The 15,684-nt window shown below is 34.4% G+C and overlaps 1 protein-coding gene and 2 pseudogenes across 1 annotated transcript; 1 reads left to right on the forward strand and 2 right to left on the reverse strand.

The window, feature by feature from the left end:
• Positions 1–648: 648 nt before the first annotated feature.
• Positions 649–7,913, reverse strand: LOC100785127 (anaphase-promoting complex subunit 7). The gene is made up of 18 exons (XM_003542878.5): positions 7,724–7,913; positions 7,535–7,603; positions 7,357–7,407; positions 7,049–7,183; positions 6,867–6,929; positions 6,432–6,547; positions 5,633–5,717; positions 4,985–5,044; positions 3,846–3,891; positions 3,430–3,503; positions 2,891–2,941; positions 2,569–2,769; positions 2,437–2,481; positions 2,222–2,315; positions 1,923–2,068; positions 1,602–1,831; positions 1,448–1,508; positions 649–1,212 (listed from the first exon to the last, which is right to left on the reverse strand). The coding sequence occupies exons 1-18, from the start codon at positions 7,790–7,792 to the stop codon at positions 1,126–1,128; spliced, it is 1,683 nt and encodes a 560-aa protein (XP_003542926.1). The 5' UTR covers positions 7,793–7,913; the 3' UTR covers positions 649–1,125.
• A 4,512-nt stretch (positions 7,914–12,425) lies between these two features.
• LOC102664488 (heat shock cognate 70 kDa protein-like) lies at positions 12,426–13,443 on the forward strand (annotated as a pseudogene).
• A 949-nt stretch (positions 13,444–14,392) lies between these two features.
• Positions 14,393–15,423, reverse strand: LOC102664625 (uncharacterized; annotated as a pseudogene).
• Between the last annotated feature and the right edge of the window lie 261 nt (positions 15,424–15,684).

Consider the following 15,684-nt stretch of genomic DNA (forward strand, 5'->3'; position numbering starts at 1 on the left):
TGTAAATACTCCTAACTTATCTTTAAGCATTGCATGCGTGAATAAGTTTTTCCTTTTTTTTTTTTTACTTTATTTACTCAAACAATTAATCAATATTTAAAATTTAAAAGATGCTCAAAATAATTAGTAAAAAATGAAATGATTAACCTTATCAAAGAGAAGCAATAAATGAGATAGATAAAGAACATAATTTTATATTGAGTCAACTAAATGGAAGTTTATATTTTTATGTTTAAACTTTAAAAAAATAATAATACAATAATCGAATAAAAATTGTATGTAACTGTAAATCAAAATGAAACCTAAAAAGATTTTTTTTTACAGATCATTGTTGTTCTCTATAGGAGATAGATAATCTACTCAAGCTAAATAAAATTATTAAGACTAGTAAAATTCTTATCTAAATATTTAACAAGTGCATATTTCAAATTCAAACTTGAGTTAAAACTAATGATTAAGCTAACATAACTTCATAGTTCATATTAGTTAATACACAAGCTCAATAGCAATGCAAATGATAAAAAAAGGTTGCAAATAAAACATAGTTGCTTGAAGAAGTAAGGGTTGCAAATGATAAAAAGGAACCCACATGAGTTGTAGAACATATTAATCTTACCTGGCTAGACAATAAAGAATAAAGAGAAGAGCTTACATGGAATCTCACCTTTTGATTCCTGAAGAAAATAATTAAACGGGCAGTCGTTTTAGAGGGTTACAGAAAATGAAAGACTACTGTCTACAGTTTTCACATGACTAGTTATTTTACCACTCATATCATCATAGCTTTTACAACCAAGAATAATTTTTTTTTTACAATGAAGATAACACAAGCTTCTAGCTGATACATCTTTGGCCTTACAAAATCGAACTCAACAACCTGGCCAAAGTCCAATCCACCCCCCTTCACCATCCAATCCGTACATTCTATATTTATACAGCCTCAGGGTTTGACCACCAGATGCAACAGTGTGAAATGCTTTGTTTTTCTGATGTGAACTCTAGCAGCAGTTAAGCCAAACTTGAGCCCAGATTGTAGGGCACCAACCCTACTGCTAATGCCGTGCAACATTAAACTATTTCCACGTTTGTTCTCATCATAAATAGACTTGCTCTGGACACTGCTACTCACAGAAGTTCAGTCTCGTCTTGATCTCCATCTGCATCTTCAACATCATTGTCTTCATCTTCTTCAGGTGCATCAGGATCCACTCCCTACAAAGGATGCAGAATTACAAATTTTAACTTCACTCAACTTTTCAAGGCTATATCCTCTAACATGACCCTCATCAATCAGATTATAATTTTGGACTATACCATGCATCTATTTGAGAAAACATAATCCAGCAGGAAGGTGAGTAATGTGTGTGATTAGTAGACAGATATATACTCAAGCATCAAATTATTTAGGGAAATATATATTAAATATAAAAAAATCAAAAGAGTAAACCTTCATTTGCTTCTCTAATCGCTCTAAACCCCGTTTTGCTGCTTCATTCTGGGGGTTTAACCTGCCATTTATGCAAAATGTTAGAGGCATAGTAAAATCATGAACACAGACATACATCACATGGATATCCTCAACAATAAGGATAGAGATCAACCTTAATGCAGCCTGATAATGTGACAAAGCCTCCTGCAGCATGTTAGTGGCTGCAAAAACTTGTGCAAGTTTTACATGAAGAGAATCATCAGCCCAGTCTTTAAGATATCGCTCAAGCAGAGACACAGCATCTCCATTTCGGCCCTCGATAACATGGAGCTCAGCCAAAGCTAGTGCAGCTCCAAGGTAACCAGGTTCCAGTCTTAGTGCAGACTCGTAGAATTTTTTAGCCTATATGAAGAATGCATTATATTTCTCACATAAGAAATCAAGGTAAAAATAGTGGTCTATAAATACTAATTTTCAAGAGCTGTTAAGTTACCTTTTCCCTGCCACTAGAATTACTGGCATGCACATCACCTACTAATTTTAAAGCTTTTGCTGACTGAGGCATTGCTTTCATTGCTTCTCTCGAAGCATATAAAGCCTCTTTGATTTTAGAGAGAGCCAAATATGTATGGACCAAACCTGAAATATTCATATTCATGTCAAAATCTGTAATTTTTTTAATTTCTAGTATCAGCACTTTCCAGTAGCTATTGACAGCAGAATACATGAATGTCATTGCAGGAAAGAGATGCAAGTCATGCAACAATATATTTTTATAAGTATAAAATAAACCTTGATATGAGCGAATATCAGGTCTCAATTCTTGAGCTGCTCTGAAGGCAGGAACAGCTGCTTCTGCCCGTTTCATCGTCAATAATAAATTTCCCTGAATAAACTCAACATGTCAGAAAAGGCTTATTTATCATCCTCTACAAATATATATAGAGTAAATAGACCTCTATGCAGCATGGGCCATGCCCCATATGATGCAAAACTATATTATTTACCTTCATTATATACCCTGGTATGTGCCTCTCATCGATCCGAACACTCTAATTGCAAAATAATAAGACAATTGTAAGCAATTTTATAAAAGATAAAGTAATTCAGTCCAATCTGCATCAAATAAAAATGCATACCTGCTCAGCATATTGTAATGCTTTTTTCTCATCTTTCCTTTCCCATAAAACAGACAAAGCTACAAAAACCTCTGGTCTTGCAGGATCAATATTCAATAAATCATGCACTAACTTATTCAGCTTTGGATAATCAGATTTTAGCTTTAGAAGCATTGCATACTCATCCATATATGTTACGATGTATGGATCAATTGATCGGGCCTGTGATCACCAAATTATCAATACAATATAAGCTCAATAAGCACATATGTAAATAAGCAGGTTTGGAAGTAGGGATAAATAATTAAATATATTAACATAATAGGCTACAATTCTGTATTACCTTTTCAAAATTCATAATGGCCTCTTCATTCTTTCCAATAATAGCTTCAACCTTCATTTAGAATATACATCAGAATTTTGACATTAAGCGATCAATTCAAGGAAATTTCATGTAAAGTAGGGAAATGCTGCAATCCTTTAGCAGGGGTATCACTTAGTAAAAAAATTCAAGCAGTCAACTCATAGGAATAACATTGATTAATTTTGCTCATCTAAAGTAAGTTCTTACTTCAGAGGGAAAAAGAAAAATCTCAATCATTAATGAAAAAAAAATAGTTGATAATGATATTACTTAAACATGCATAACATATCATGGATTTGATAAAATATACTCAATTTTCTCATTATGGGTTGAGATGTTTTACTTTTCTATCTAAAGGGAAATACTTGCTTTAGAGGAACTAAATCCATCTATTGCAACACTAGCTTTAGAAAGCAAGTCTTTCCTGATAGTCAAAAGAGAAAAGTTAGAAATAAATGCATAAGCCATGTTGGAAGGTTATATTAACACTAGTTCTAAATCACTGCAGCAAGCCTAACCTTTGCCATCTCAAGTATTATGTGTATATTATTAGGGAAGCGCTGTAAAAGATCTGCAAAGAGTTCCAATCCACCTGCCAACATTTGAAACAAAGTAAAACTGGATGTGCCAGTGTCAAACACACATCACTGAAGATAGTAGAAACTACCAAGTATAGGAAAATCCAAAAAAAAAAAAACTTTTTTCTCATTAAAATATTGTCCAAGTTTGATCAAAACAAGAAGACAAGAAGCTAATGCAGAAAAATGAGCCACATAAGCACTACAATAATTTACAGTAGAATTATCATTTTGTAATGTCAGAAAGTGGCCCAAGGGCCACAACACACATATTTGACTTCTTCAGCTCCAAGCGTCAAACACACAAGAATGAAATCAATAATCAAAATGACTCCAGGTAAAATACAATATCTAACCTTTATAATCATTTGAAGCCATGCAACATTGAGCTTCAACATAGCGCTGCAAATAAAAGAGAAAAAATTGATCATTAATTGCAAGTTCGATTTGTCTGCCCACATATGAACACAATCATGAAACAGATAATGCCAAATTTAAAAGGAAATTCAACCAGAATCATGAACAAACTAATCTCCAATCTTTCCCATGCCTATATTTATGGTCTTTTTCTTTAGGAAATAAAATCATGTGATATAGAATACCCCCTTCCTTGACAGTTTTGGTGTATGCTTAAATCTTACAGGTCAATAGAAAAATAAATGGATAGATGACATTAATTATAAAAAAAGGTCAACTTTATTAACTAATCACACCTCAGCATATATTATTTTGAACCAGGCAACATATAAGGGGAATTAAATCAGAATTAACTATCAGCTCTATCCAGAACCAACTATCCTGAAAACTACATTGTTAGCTGCAGCCCAAGAATTATTGTTTTTATCTCTAGTATGCCCCCTTCATGCAAAAAACCCTTTTAACTTGGAAGCTTGAAGCAGATTCAAATTCAATTTAAGAAAGAAAAATAGGTAAACAAGGATCAAACTATTGGTCACCAGGTTATAGAGACTTTGAAACCATGTTAAGAGCCAACTCTCCTAAAAGCTTAAGTTAGGTATGGATTCACAACAAGTTTCATCACTAAAAACAATATTAAGCAAGAGAAAATTAGCAATAAAAGTGCATGATCCTTCCCAAATCATCATCATGCATAGAAAACCAAGAGCATCATCCTGTAGCAAAAGACTCAGTATCTGGCAAGACAATAGATAAATATACACAAAAAGAAAATCCATTTGGAACGATTGGATTTTGCATTTCAACTGATTACGAGCCAAGCTCAATATATTCAAGATATACCACCAAACCATTAAAATAGTCCGTAAATATCAATCTTTATTTATTCAGGATTGGACTAGCAGTCATCTTTCATTTCTTCTCAAGGATTTGATGTAAGCATATACACAGTGCAGGTTAATAATGATGCATCTATAGAGGCTTAACATAAAAAAGAAAAATATCTAAAGTGATAAACGGTAGCAAGTACTTTAAAGCACATAGACAAACAAGGATTTTGCTACTATGTATAACTTACTTGAAGCCAACGACTTGAGTCAGTGTGATCAAATGGAGCTCTACCACTTCTATTCAGAGTCTGAAAGTAAATGTTTGCACACCAATTATGTATTACAATTAAACTGAAATTTGCAAATTGAAACAGAATTGAAAAAGTTTCATGATAAAAGGTAATGAATTATAAATAAATCCACAGCAATTAAATATACAGAAGAAATGTCACAATATAAGGTATTCTATTGAGCTCGATCATCAAGTATTTAGCTTCCAGTAACTCCATGCATAGAATTATCACATTATAAAGGTTATCAGGAACAAAACAGATAATTCCAATGAGGTTAAAGTACATGTTGAAATAGAAGAAACATAGGAGCCAAAGGCAGAGCAATCTCAAATTTAGGTCAACAGCTGTTCCTTCTTCTTTCCACCTAATAAATCTAATTAATAAAAGGAAAGGAACCAAAATCCACCTAAGGAGAGTGCTTTTGTTAACCCAGAGGACTGAGTATTATAAATACACCATCCTCCATACTCAGCATTATAGAACACATCAGCCAACAGGGTAAAGTTTCTTTTTTGTGGCTGAGTTCATAATTGCCTAAAGAAGAGAAAGAAATGGCACAATTTACTGAGTCCACAAATTTCTTTCAGCTTGTAATCAACAAACCTGAGGAATCAATGAAATGATGTCCTTTGCAGTAGACCCAAGTTCTGCTAAAGCTGTGATAGCCTCAAGAACATAAGGACAATGTCTGCCAAAAATGCATCAACAAAGAATTTCATCTTAAACTCAAGTAGCAAATTGATAAATAATAATATAGATCATATGAAATATGCAAATGCACAAAGCTTAAAGCAAGTAGCCAATTGCGTAAGTCCATAACACAATCAATACTGCCCAAAGAGAAAGCAAACAGTCAGAATTGAAATATGGAAAAGAGCTTCATAATAAAATGCATATGATATATGAGTTCAAGAGAATATGAAAGAACAGATACAGAAAAAAAAAAAAAAAAACAAGTCACTAACATATATATGTGGTTTTTTCTTTGCCCCCCTCCCCAACACACACACACAGTCACACACAAAACTCTTAAATTGAGGTTATTCACATGGCTGCATGGGACATCTGAAATCAAGCTTTTTGCCCTCTCACCCTATATCAAAATACAGTGCCTGCACTAATTCAGCAGGTTCATTAGAGATTTAATAACTATGTCTAAGACAACAAAAACAAATATGTCACTGGATGAACAGACATTACAAATGTGTGTTTGAAAAGAGCAAATGCTATCAGTTCAGACATAAGGATGATGGTGGACATAATGCCTGAAGGCTGAAGGTCAATATACAATGCAGTTGCAACAAATAAATTAAAACTGATAAAATAGATTCATAAAGGCATTCAAAGATAACCTATTGATGTCATATCAAAGGTTCAATTAGTGTATGAAATATTTACAAACCTTAGACATTCTTTGTAAATAGCAACAGCAGCTCGGCTATGTCTAGAAATTCGATAGAGCCTCCCTAATAACAAATTCATTGGTAAATTTCTAGCTTTACTTGGAATGCCTTCCATCTGTAACGAGAAAGTGACACGAATAACTCGTAAGGAATGACAAAATTGAAAACAACCCAAGAATGTAAGTCATAACCTTTGTTTCTTGTTAAAAAATGCCATATTCATAACTGACAAAATATACACAATATAGCCATTTAAGGCTTGTTATTTCCGTTGTTAATCCCTCCATAAATAGAGAATTGGCATTTTTTCACTTTAAACTACACCAACAGGAATTTTTAATTTTTAATTTTTTAAACCGTCAAGGAGCATGCACTCTCATGAGTCTGGCCTACAGAAAGTGGCCTACAGAAAGGAAAGAAGAGAACAAACAAACCTCAACTAGAGCTGCTTTATTCTCGTTCAGAAAACTGTGACATGATGCAATTTTGAACTTCACCTGTTAAAGAGATCCAAAAGAAATCTTTATACAAATCTGGACATGCCAAACCTTGAAAGCACATCAAGTCAATCCAATCCAACATTCATTAATCAAAGAAACACAACACACCAGTTTACCTCATTCTCATTGATCACTGATCCATTGCAGGAATTCGGAGACGAAGACCGGTTCGATGACAATGAACTCCGAGAAGATGTCATGTTCTGTTTTGGAATCATCTTGTAGCATTGCAAAGCTTGCTTGTAGGTGTGCTGATCATCAACAGAAGAAATAATAATTAATAAGAGTTAGTTTCCTACTCTCCCCCCAAAAAGACAACTTTTGAATTACCAATTTCACAAAATCTTTAAAATAATACAATCACAAAATAAGCAATGGTTTCCAAGTGCATATGCAAAAGGGAAAAAAAATAGCAGTCTCTTACAATGGCTCTACGATACTCCCTTTCACGGAAGAAAGAATCACCAAGTAGCACCTGCACAAATAAATAAATAGCCAAGATAAAAACTTCAATGAGCTCTTAAAATATTGAAAATTCCAACACAAGGAAATTATAGAATTTAAAATTTGAAAGAAAAGAAAAAAAGAAAGTTTGCACAGACCAAGCTCTCAGTTTTGAGGTGTGGGGCAGATTCAGCATTAACAGCGGGTGAAGAAACAAGAAAACAACCCTGTTCAACACAGAAACTTCGGATTAGAGCTCCGACCCAGAAATCATAAAATCAAAAAGCAACCATTTTTGGTGGGGAATCAAATTTTGAAATGCGGATTGAACAAAATAAAAAAATTACGAGCATCTGAGCGGAGTTGTATAGTCCATGTTCGAGAAGAGTGGCGATTTGATCCTTCGGAACTTCCATGGTTGGGTGGGTTGTGTTTGTGTGTGCGCTTCAACGCGCTCTAAGCTCTTCTTTTTGAAATACTCTCTCTTCCCAAAGGGCTTCAACTTGATTCAATGCAAACAGTAACTTGTTATGAGGATTTTGTATCTCTCACTCTATATACACAATATATTCAAATATTTTTTAATCGGAACTTAGAATATGCTTTCTAATGTGGGATTTTTTTTTATTTTAGTTCAAGTATATAGAAATTTGATTTGATTAATATTGCCCTAAAATTTTGGAGACTAATTGAAATTTTCTAAATTAACAAAATATTATGGTACCGGTTTTCCTCAATACTACTTCTAAAATAAATATTCAGCTATAAATAAAATGTTGTACAAAAAGATAATAAAGTGTTTGGAGAAGTTATTGTAGATTGTATAATGAATACTTGTATAGATTTATCTGGCTAAACAATGAGTGCCAATTGCTTCTCATCTTAATTACCTCCCGATACTTATATAAATTTGAAATGTTTAATTTTCGGTGACATTAATTGCAAGCTGCAATGTATGTTAGTATATGAAGAACTTCTCGCCAATGATTTGAGACTTGTTTTCTCTTCCTTTTCTTCCAAGGTTTTTTTTGAATTTGTAATTAAGAGGAAAAAAACATATTGAGAAAATGGAATAATAATTTTTCATGTAGATCGTAATTAGAGTTTAGGAGACCTAACCTAGAAGCATTTAAGTAAAAAAAAAAATGTAACTTATCTCATTTTAGGTCAAATGTAAGTTATATTTCTTCTATCACATTTAACGGAGGAGTGATATTCTCGGAACTGTTTCCACAACTGATGGAGTGAATAGGCAATTTAGTCCCTGAGATTGTACCCATTTTGCATATTAATCCCTAACTTAATATTAAATTCAAAATAGTCTCTATCTTTGCATAAGTGTTGCAAAATAGTCCTTCCGTTAAGTTTTAAAGTAACGCCGTTAGTGAGGTCAATTTTAGTGCCACGTGGACTATCCACGTGGCATTAAAGGATGACGTGGCATGACACGTGGACGTGCCTGATGCAACATCATTTGATGATAACAAAACGAGTAAATAGGTAATTTAGTCCCTGACTTTGTACCCCTGTTGCATATTAGTCCCTAACTTAATGAAAAATTCAAAATAGTCCCTATCTTTTGCATAAGTGTTGCAAAATAGTCCCTAACTTAAAAGATGTCAGAAATCATGCTTAAAGTGTCCATGCATTGCAAAGGTTGTGCCTAGCACGATTTCTGGCAGCGCAGATTCCTCCTTGGATTCCTTGTCATCTTTTGATTCCTCTGGTTTTTTCTCTTCTTCTTTCTTTTCTTCTTCATTTGCTTTTTTCTCATCCACTTTGTTTTCCTCTGGTTTTTTCTCTTCCTATTCAAAACACACAAAAAAACTCAGAATCCAGAATGATACATTGATGGTAATTGAAGTAAAAAAAAAAAAAAGAGGAAAAGAGAATGGTTATGCAGACCTCGCCCATTGGTGTTGACAGCTACAGAGATAAGGTTGTTGCTGTGGATTTTTGGTTCTTTTTATTTGTGTAAGTGTGTGTGAGTTCTTTTTCGTATATATGTCTCAATTGGTTCAAAACCATCAAATTTGAAGAAGTCATTCATTCTATCATCATCAAATGACGTGACACTAAAATTGACTTTACTAACAACATTACTTTAAAATTTAACGGAAGGACTATTTTGCAATACTTATGTAAAAGATAGGGACTATTTTGAATTTTTCATTAAGTTAGGGATTAATATGCAACAGGAGTACAAAGTCAGGGACTAAATTGTCTATTTACTCGTTTTGTTATCATCAAATGACGTGGCATCAGACACATCCACGTGTCATGCCACGTCATCCTTTAGTGCCACGTGGATAGTTCACGTGACACTAAAATTGACCTCACTAACGACGTTACTTTAAAATTTAACGGAATGACTATTTTGCAACACTTATGCAAAGATAAGGACTATTTTGAATTTAATATTAAGTTAGGGACTAATATGCAAAATAGGTACAATCTCAGGAACTAAATTGCTTATTCACTCCAACTGATGATTCCTGAATGTGCATACCGGGTGGTTGCATAGGAGTTTAGTAACATTGACATCGTTTTGAAATAAAGTGTTTAATTCTTGCTACCTTAATGAGATTGGTCAATATCTGGAGTATGGGTCAATCGACCACTTAGCATTCATAGTCAGCACATGACTCGATCGACATATGACTAGAAAGGTGCATGCCCCTAAACCTCAAGCATAATAGTACAAAGAGGCTACATAAATCATGTGCATGTGACTGTTTACAATAATAATTCTCAATATATTTAGTTTGGAAACTAAGTTAATATGACTAGCTTTTGCGTCTTTTTTATATGAACCTGACATAATTTTTTTAAATATTTGTGATTATAAATTAGAATCAAACGCGCATTCTTATATTTTAAATTGTTGTTTTCAAATAGTCCATATTTACTTATTTATAGCATTTTATTATACAAACTTTTAACTATGGCACTCACAACGTTGGTAAATTCTTAAAATTATAAAAAAAAATCATTGTTAAATTATAATTGATGAGAATTATCTAGAATAGAAAATTGGTTACATAACATAAAAAATCATAAAATGATAAAAAAAAAAGTTAATATATTAAATTTTAAAAAATTAATTTTTAAAAAATTAACGATCGATAGCACCGTGCATTTGATCTTGTTTTAATTATTTTAATAAGCAACGGAATATTATTTATATTTTGAACACAAGGTCTACTCAAGATCAATACATGATATGTCTAACTAAGAACAGATTCATCAACCATTAACTAAGATCAATACACACTTAACCTCTACTTCTGCTATTGATTTTCATGCACTATGACACCATTAGCGTGGAGGGACAAAATAGCCCCACAATCACCACACCAATGTATGTGAAGGACGCATCAAGCATGACTTGAAATTCCCCATAAATGCAAAACAGAAGCCAGCGTTTGAATCAGATTTTGGACTTCTTTGAGGTCTTCACCTTTCTGCGTGTGCCGCCAGCACAGAAAAGAATAATTAAAATTAATGTATTACTTTTGATCTCAAACAGATACAGGATCTTAATTTTACCAAGACCATATGATTCACCGATCATATAACCCCATTCTCTGGAAGTATAGTGCTCCAAAGACAGCAAAAGTAATCTATAAGGGGATTATATTAACCGAACCTTCGTTTATAGACAATCATAGTGTATGTAAACTAAGGAACACGTTGAAATTGACAATACAAATTTGATTCAGTACGTACTCAAAGGAATAGTAAATGTAAATTTACATATCAATGCAAGCTGATATGACTATATGAGCCAACAAATCTTATCTCATATGCTGCAACTTACGACTAATTTGATATTTGTCCATCATTTTTATGACTAAATTGATATATGTCTGTCATGTTTATGTTTGGATGACTAAGTGCTCAACTTTATGAATACATTCAGGTTCAAAAACCAAATGAAAATCACTCGGGACTCAAACCGTTGTAAGAAGTTCCTGAATTTTTGGAAATGCAGTTTCAAGAATTAAAAATAACTAACAAGATTTGACAGTAGAAAGGAACTCTAGTGTTCTTGAAAATTTTCTAATCCCTCCTTGCAGGACATGAGTGTACAGGCAAGTTCATTACTATTAGACATTAGCAGATAGTTTTAATTGCAAGTCAAAACAATTTGATACATTGTTCATCGGTCAATTTTGGACATGGAACCATTGTTCACTGCCTTATGTGCTGCTTGGTTTGAAGTTTGAACCTTGTGTACTATTTCTGCTAGGGATGTTTGAATTTAGGGACAACCGATTCAGCCATTCAAGATGGAGGATGAGTTCATTCAAGGACCCGGGGATTTACACCATGAAGATGTATTCAGAGTAGGGCTAATAAATTGTTTTCAGGAAAGGGCCTAAGTTTCATCTTTGTTACTAAAAATGTTCATTTATATTAGAAAAAAAAATTAAAGTACTATACTTTACTACGACCTTTCTTCTTCATATCACAAGCCATGAAATTGACTTGCTATTCATTCCACTTGGAATTTTAAACGTTTTATGATTTTAAAAAGTTCCTCAATATATCCTTATTAATTTTATAAAATGACGATCACTATCCTTGCTAAATTAATCTCCTAAATCTCATAAGCAATTATTAATTATGCATTTGTGTCATTTGCATTTTAGCTGTCTCAATTTTATTTCTTAAATTCCAAACAATAATTCTAGTCTAGCTCAATCGTTACCTCATTTGATTGGGTCATCATTTCCCAAGATGTAATCAAATATCACCCTATCTCCTTAAAGAAGGAAAACTAATGAATGTAACTTACTGTATATCACACTACTATCACATGAAGGCTTTTCGTTTTCTAGTTTTCCAATTTGCTTATCCTGCAGATACAGATGCACTGTGCACGAAGAGACCTTTTTAGTTTTTAATGGGAATACTTAAGTCCTGATTACCGATAGCAAGGCAGATATATGTGCATTCATTTTACGAAATCAAGATGCATATATTGATATATGTATATATTTCAGCTACTAGTATGCAGCTTCACACTTACCACTTTGTGTATTTCACTATACATTCACTTAAAAGAGAATGGCCAAAGAAGATCAGAAATTTTCCATAGGAATCGACCTTGATACAACGTATTCATGTGTTGGATTGTGGCTGGAGCAACACAATAGAGTAGAAATAATCCACAACCAACAAGGCCACAAAACCACACCTTTTGTTGCTTTCACAGACAGTAATCAGAGATTGATCGGTGATGCTGCTAAGGATCAGGCTGTCATCAACCCAGAAAACACTGTCTTTGGTATATTTTCAATTTAGTTATTACTGCCTTCCTTCTTATGATATTTCTAAAGACTTTTATGCCCAGATTCCTTTTAACTTTTGCAGATGCAAAGAGGTTAATTGGTAGGAAATACAGTGATCCAACTATTCAAAAAGAGAAAATATTGTGGCCATTCAAGGTTGTTGCTGGTATCAATGACAAACCCATGATTGTTGTTAAGTACAAGGGTCAGGAGAAGCATCTCTGTGCTGAGGAAATATCATATATGGTCCTCACAAAGATGCTGAAGATTGCAGAGGTTTATTTGGAAACACATGTGAAGAATGTTGTTGTAACCGTACCTGCTTATTTCAATGACTCACAGCCAAAAGCCACCAAGCATGACGGTGCCATTGCTGGCCTCAATGTTATGAGGATAATTAATGAACCTACTGCAGCAGCTATAGCATATGGACTTGACAAGAGGGCTAATTGTGTCGGAGAGTGAAACATCATCATTTTTTACCTTGGAGACGTTTGATGTGGCTCTCCTAACAATGAAGGACAAGGTCTATGAAGTTAAGGCTACCCGGAAAAAGTCACCTTGGTAGAGAGGACGTTGACAGCAGAAAGGGGAATTACTTTGTAGCGGACTTCAAAAAGAAGAACAAAGTGGACATTAGTGGGTACCCAAGAGCCTTAAGGAGGTTGAGGACTGCATGTGAGAGGGCAAAAAGAATACTCTCATTTGAAGTTGCTACCAACATTGATTTAGACGGTGTGTGTGTGTATCCATGTTCAAGTAGGAAATAATAAAATAAATTAACACAAAAATGTTTCTGCCTATATATTCTCTTTTCCTGTTTATCTACAATTCTGCACACAAGGAATGGTAATTAATGTCATTCTCGAACTTGATTATCAACAAATACAAAACCATATATTATTTGACAGCCCGGGTTCCTCTTGAACTGGACAATCAACAACTGCAAAATTATATTGATAAGAAAGTTGAACATATGCAGATATGTGAAGATTAAAACTATACGATGGGAAATGTTGTCTGTGTTGATAGAAATGTAAGCTTTAGATTCTTTCCCATTTGTTAGTTCCATTCCCCAGTACACATGCTAATATACACATAAATGGCACATGCCGTAGATGGACATAGGTATAGCCTATACATGGACTGGTTGAGAACAGACTATTAATGATGGCGTCCAGCCAGAAATAGCTTTATCTGTAAAATTAAAATAGTGGTTTCCAAAGACCTGAATTTAAACAATTAAAGGAATTTTTTTTATCCATAGGTATCGTAGAAGGTACTGACAGGTTTACACAACCCATGCTCAAGCAATTAAAGGAATTCTACAAAATCAAGTAACAGAATTTATCAAGTTTAAACAGAAAAACCAAAGACTTCAACCTCGAATAATACATTAATTACTGAAAAGGCAAGAGACAATATACCTTAAGTTATACCATATAACTTCAGCTAATGATAGAGAGAAACCTTGCTACTATCAGTCTACCACTAAGTTAGGAATCCTCTTGACAAAAATAACATAAGAGGATAAAGTACTAGATATGACAAAACATGGTAGAAGAGTCATGAACAAGTATCTACGATCACACCAATCCATACGGTTCCATTCCAGCTATCAAATGCAACAAGTACTGTTGGTCTAAACAGTTACAAGGTTCCCTTTGAGCAATACGAATCAAGTTTAAAAAAGTACACAAACACCAGCCACCACTTGCATCAGTGAGTGTTATCTAGGAACATCATCTTCTCTTCATAGAGCTTCAAAAGCCGATCGGCTTCCTTCTCAAAGGAAACCACAAATTTCTGCAAGAAAATCTTATCAGAGACTAAAAACGCGGAGGCCCAATTAACATCCTTAACCAAACCTTTAGACAAAAGAAACTGCAACACAGCAGCCCTGGGAACAACCCTTTTCTCCAAACTCAGCGCAACAAGCACCGGATACTTAGCAAAAAGCAAAGCATCCCAACCCAAATGAATAACACAAAACTCCATCATAGCCTCAATTTTCCCCTCAGACACAAGCATACACCAGGGGTTCCTCACAAACGTAGAAAGAACAACCTCCTGAGACCAACCCCATTTCCTATACACCTCAACCTTCCTCTCCCACAACGATTTCCTCACAAGCTTAGCACGAAGTGCTATCAAGAACATCGTTTTGCTGGTCTCGAAGCCCAATTCCATAACCTCCTGGACCGCGTTCTGGAAAGTGGGGGCATTGGCAACGAGAGCGGGGGCCAGTAACGAAGCAACATAACAACCTTGGATTCTGGGACACCGTTGTGGAGGAGAAATTCGATGTTAAGAAGAGGATTCTTAGAAAGCATAATGCAGGGGCAAACTTTGACGGAGCGGAGAGTGGAATCGTCGGAAAGCATGAATCTTTTTATGAAATCGTAACGTGGGGTGATGGAGTTGTAGAGGCTTAAGCGGAGGATTTTAGGGTTTTTGGTGATGATGCGGATGAGGTCGGGGGTGGAGGCGCCTTTGGAGAGGAGGAAGTTGAGTTTGGGGAGGATAATTTTGCGGGAGTTGTAGGAGAGGAAGTAAGGGTATGTTTGAATGATGCGGCGGATTTGGGAGTCGGAGAAGCCGTGGGATTTGAAGAGGGAGAGGATTGAGTCCGGGTCGTGGGAGGTTCGGAGGCGGATTCGGGTGGGAAGCCGCAAACATGCCAATGGGGCCATAGGGGGGCATTGTCTAAGGTAGAGGGAGACCCTAATTGGTTTCAATTTTAAGAAAAATCAAATTCCAACAATCCACCCTATGATATCATATTTAATTGGATAATTTCTTTTTTGTGTGTGTTTTTTAGTATATAAAAAAATTTAGTTCTAATTAATTAGATGGGCAAATGCCTACATTTTACACTTCTTTAAATTTAGTAAATAAATAGTGTATTTATAATAAACAATTTAATCGTATTTTTTAAGGGTTTTGGTTTCAGAACTAAATTTCACAGATGAAATTGATCATTTATTTATTCTAATGGAATAATTTGCACG

This window comes from Glycine max, chromosome 13 (assembly GCF_000004515.6).
Source record: "Glycine max cultivar Williams 82 chromosome 13, Glycine_max_v4.0, whole genome shotgun sequence".
Taxonomy (NCBI): Eukaryota; Viridiplantae; Streptophyta; class Magnoliopsida; order Fabales; family Fabaceae; genus Glycine; species Glycine max.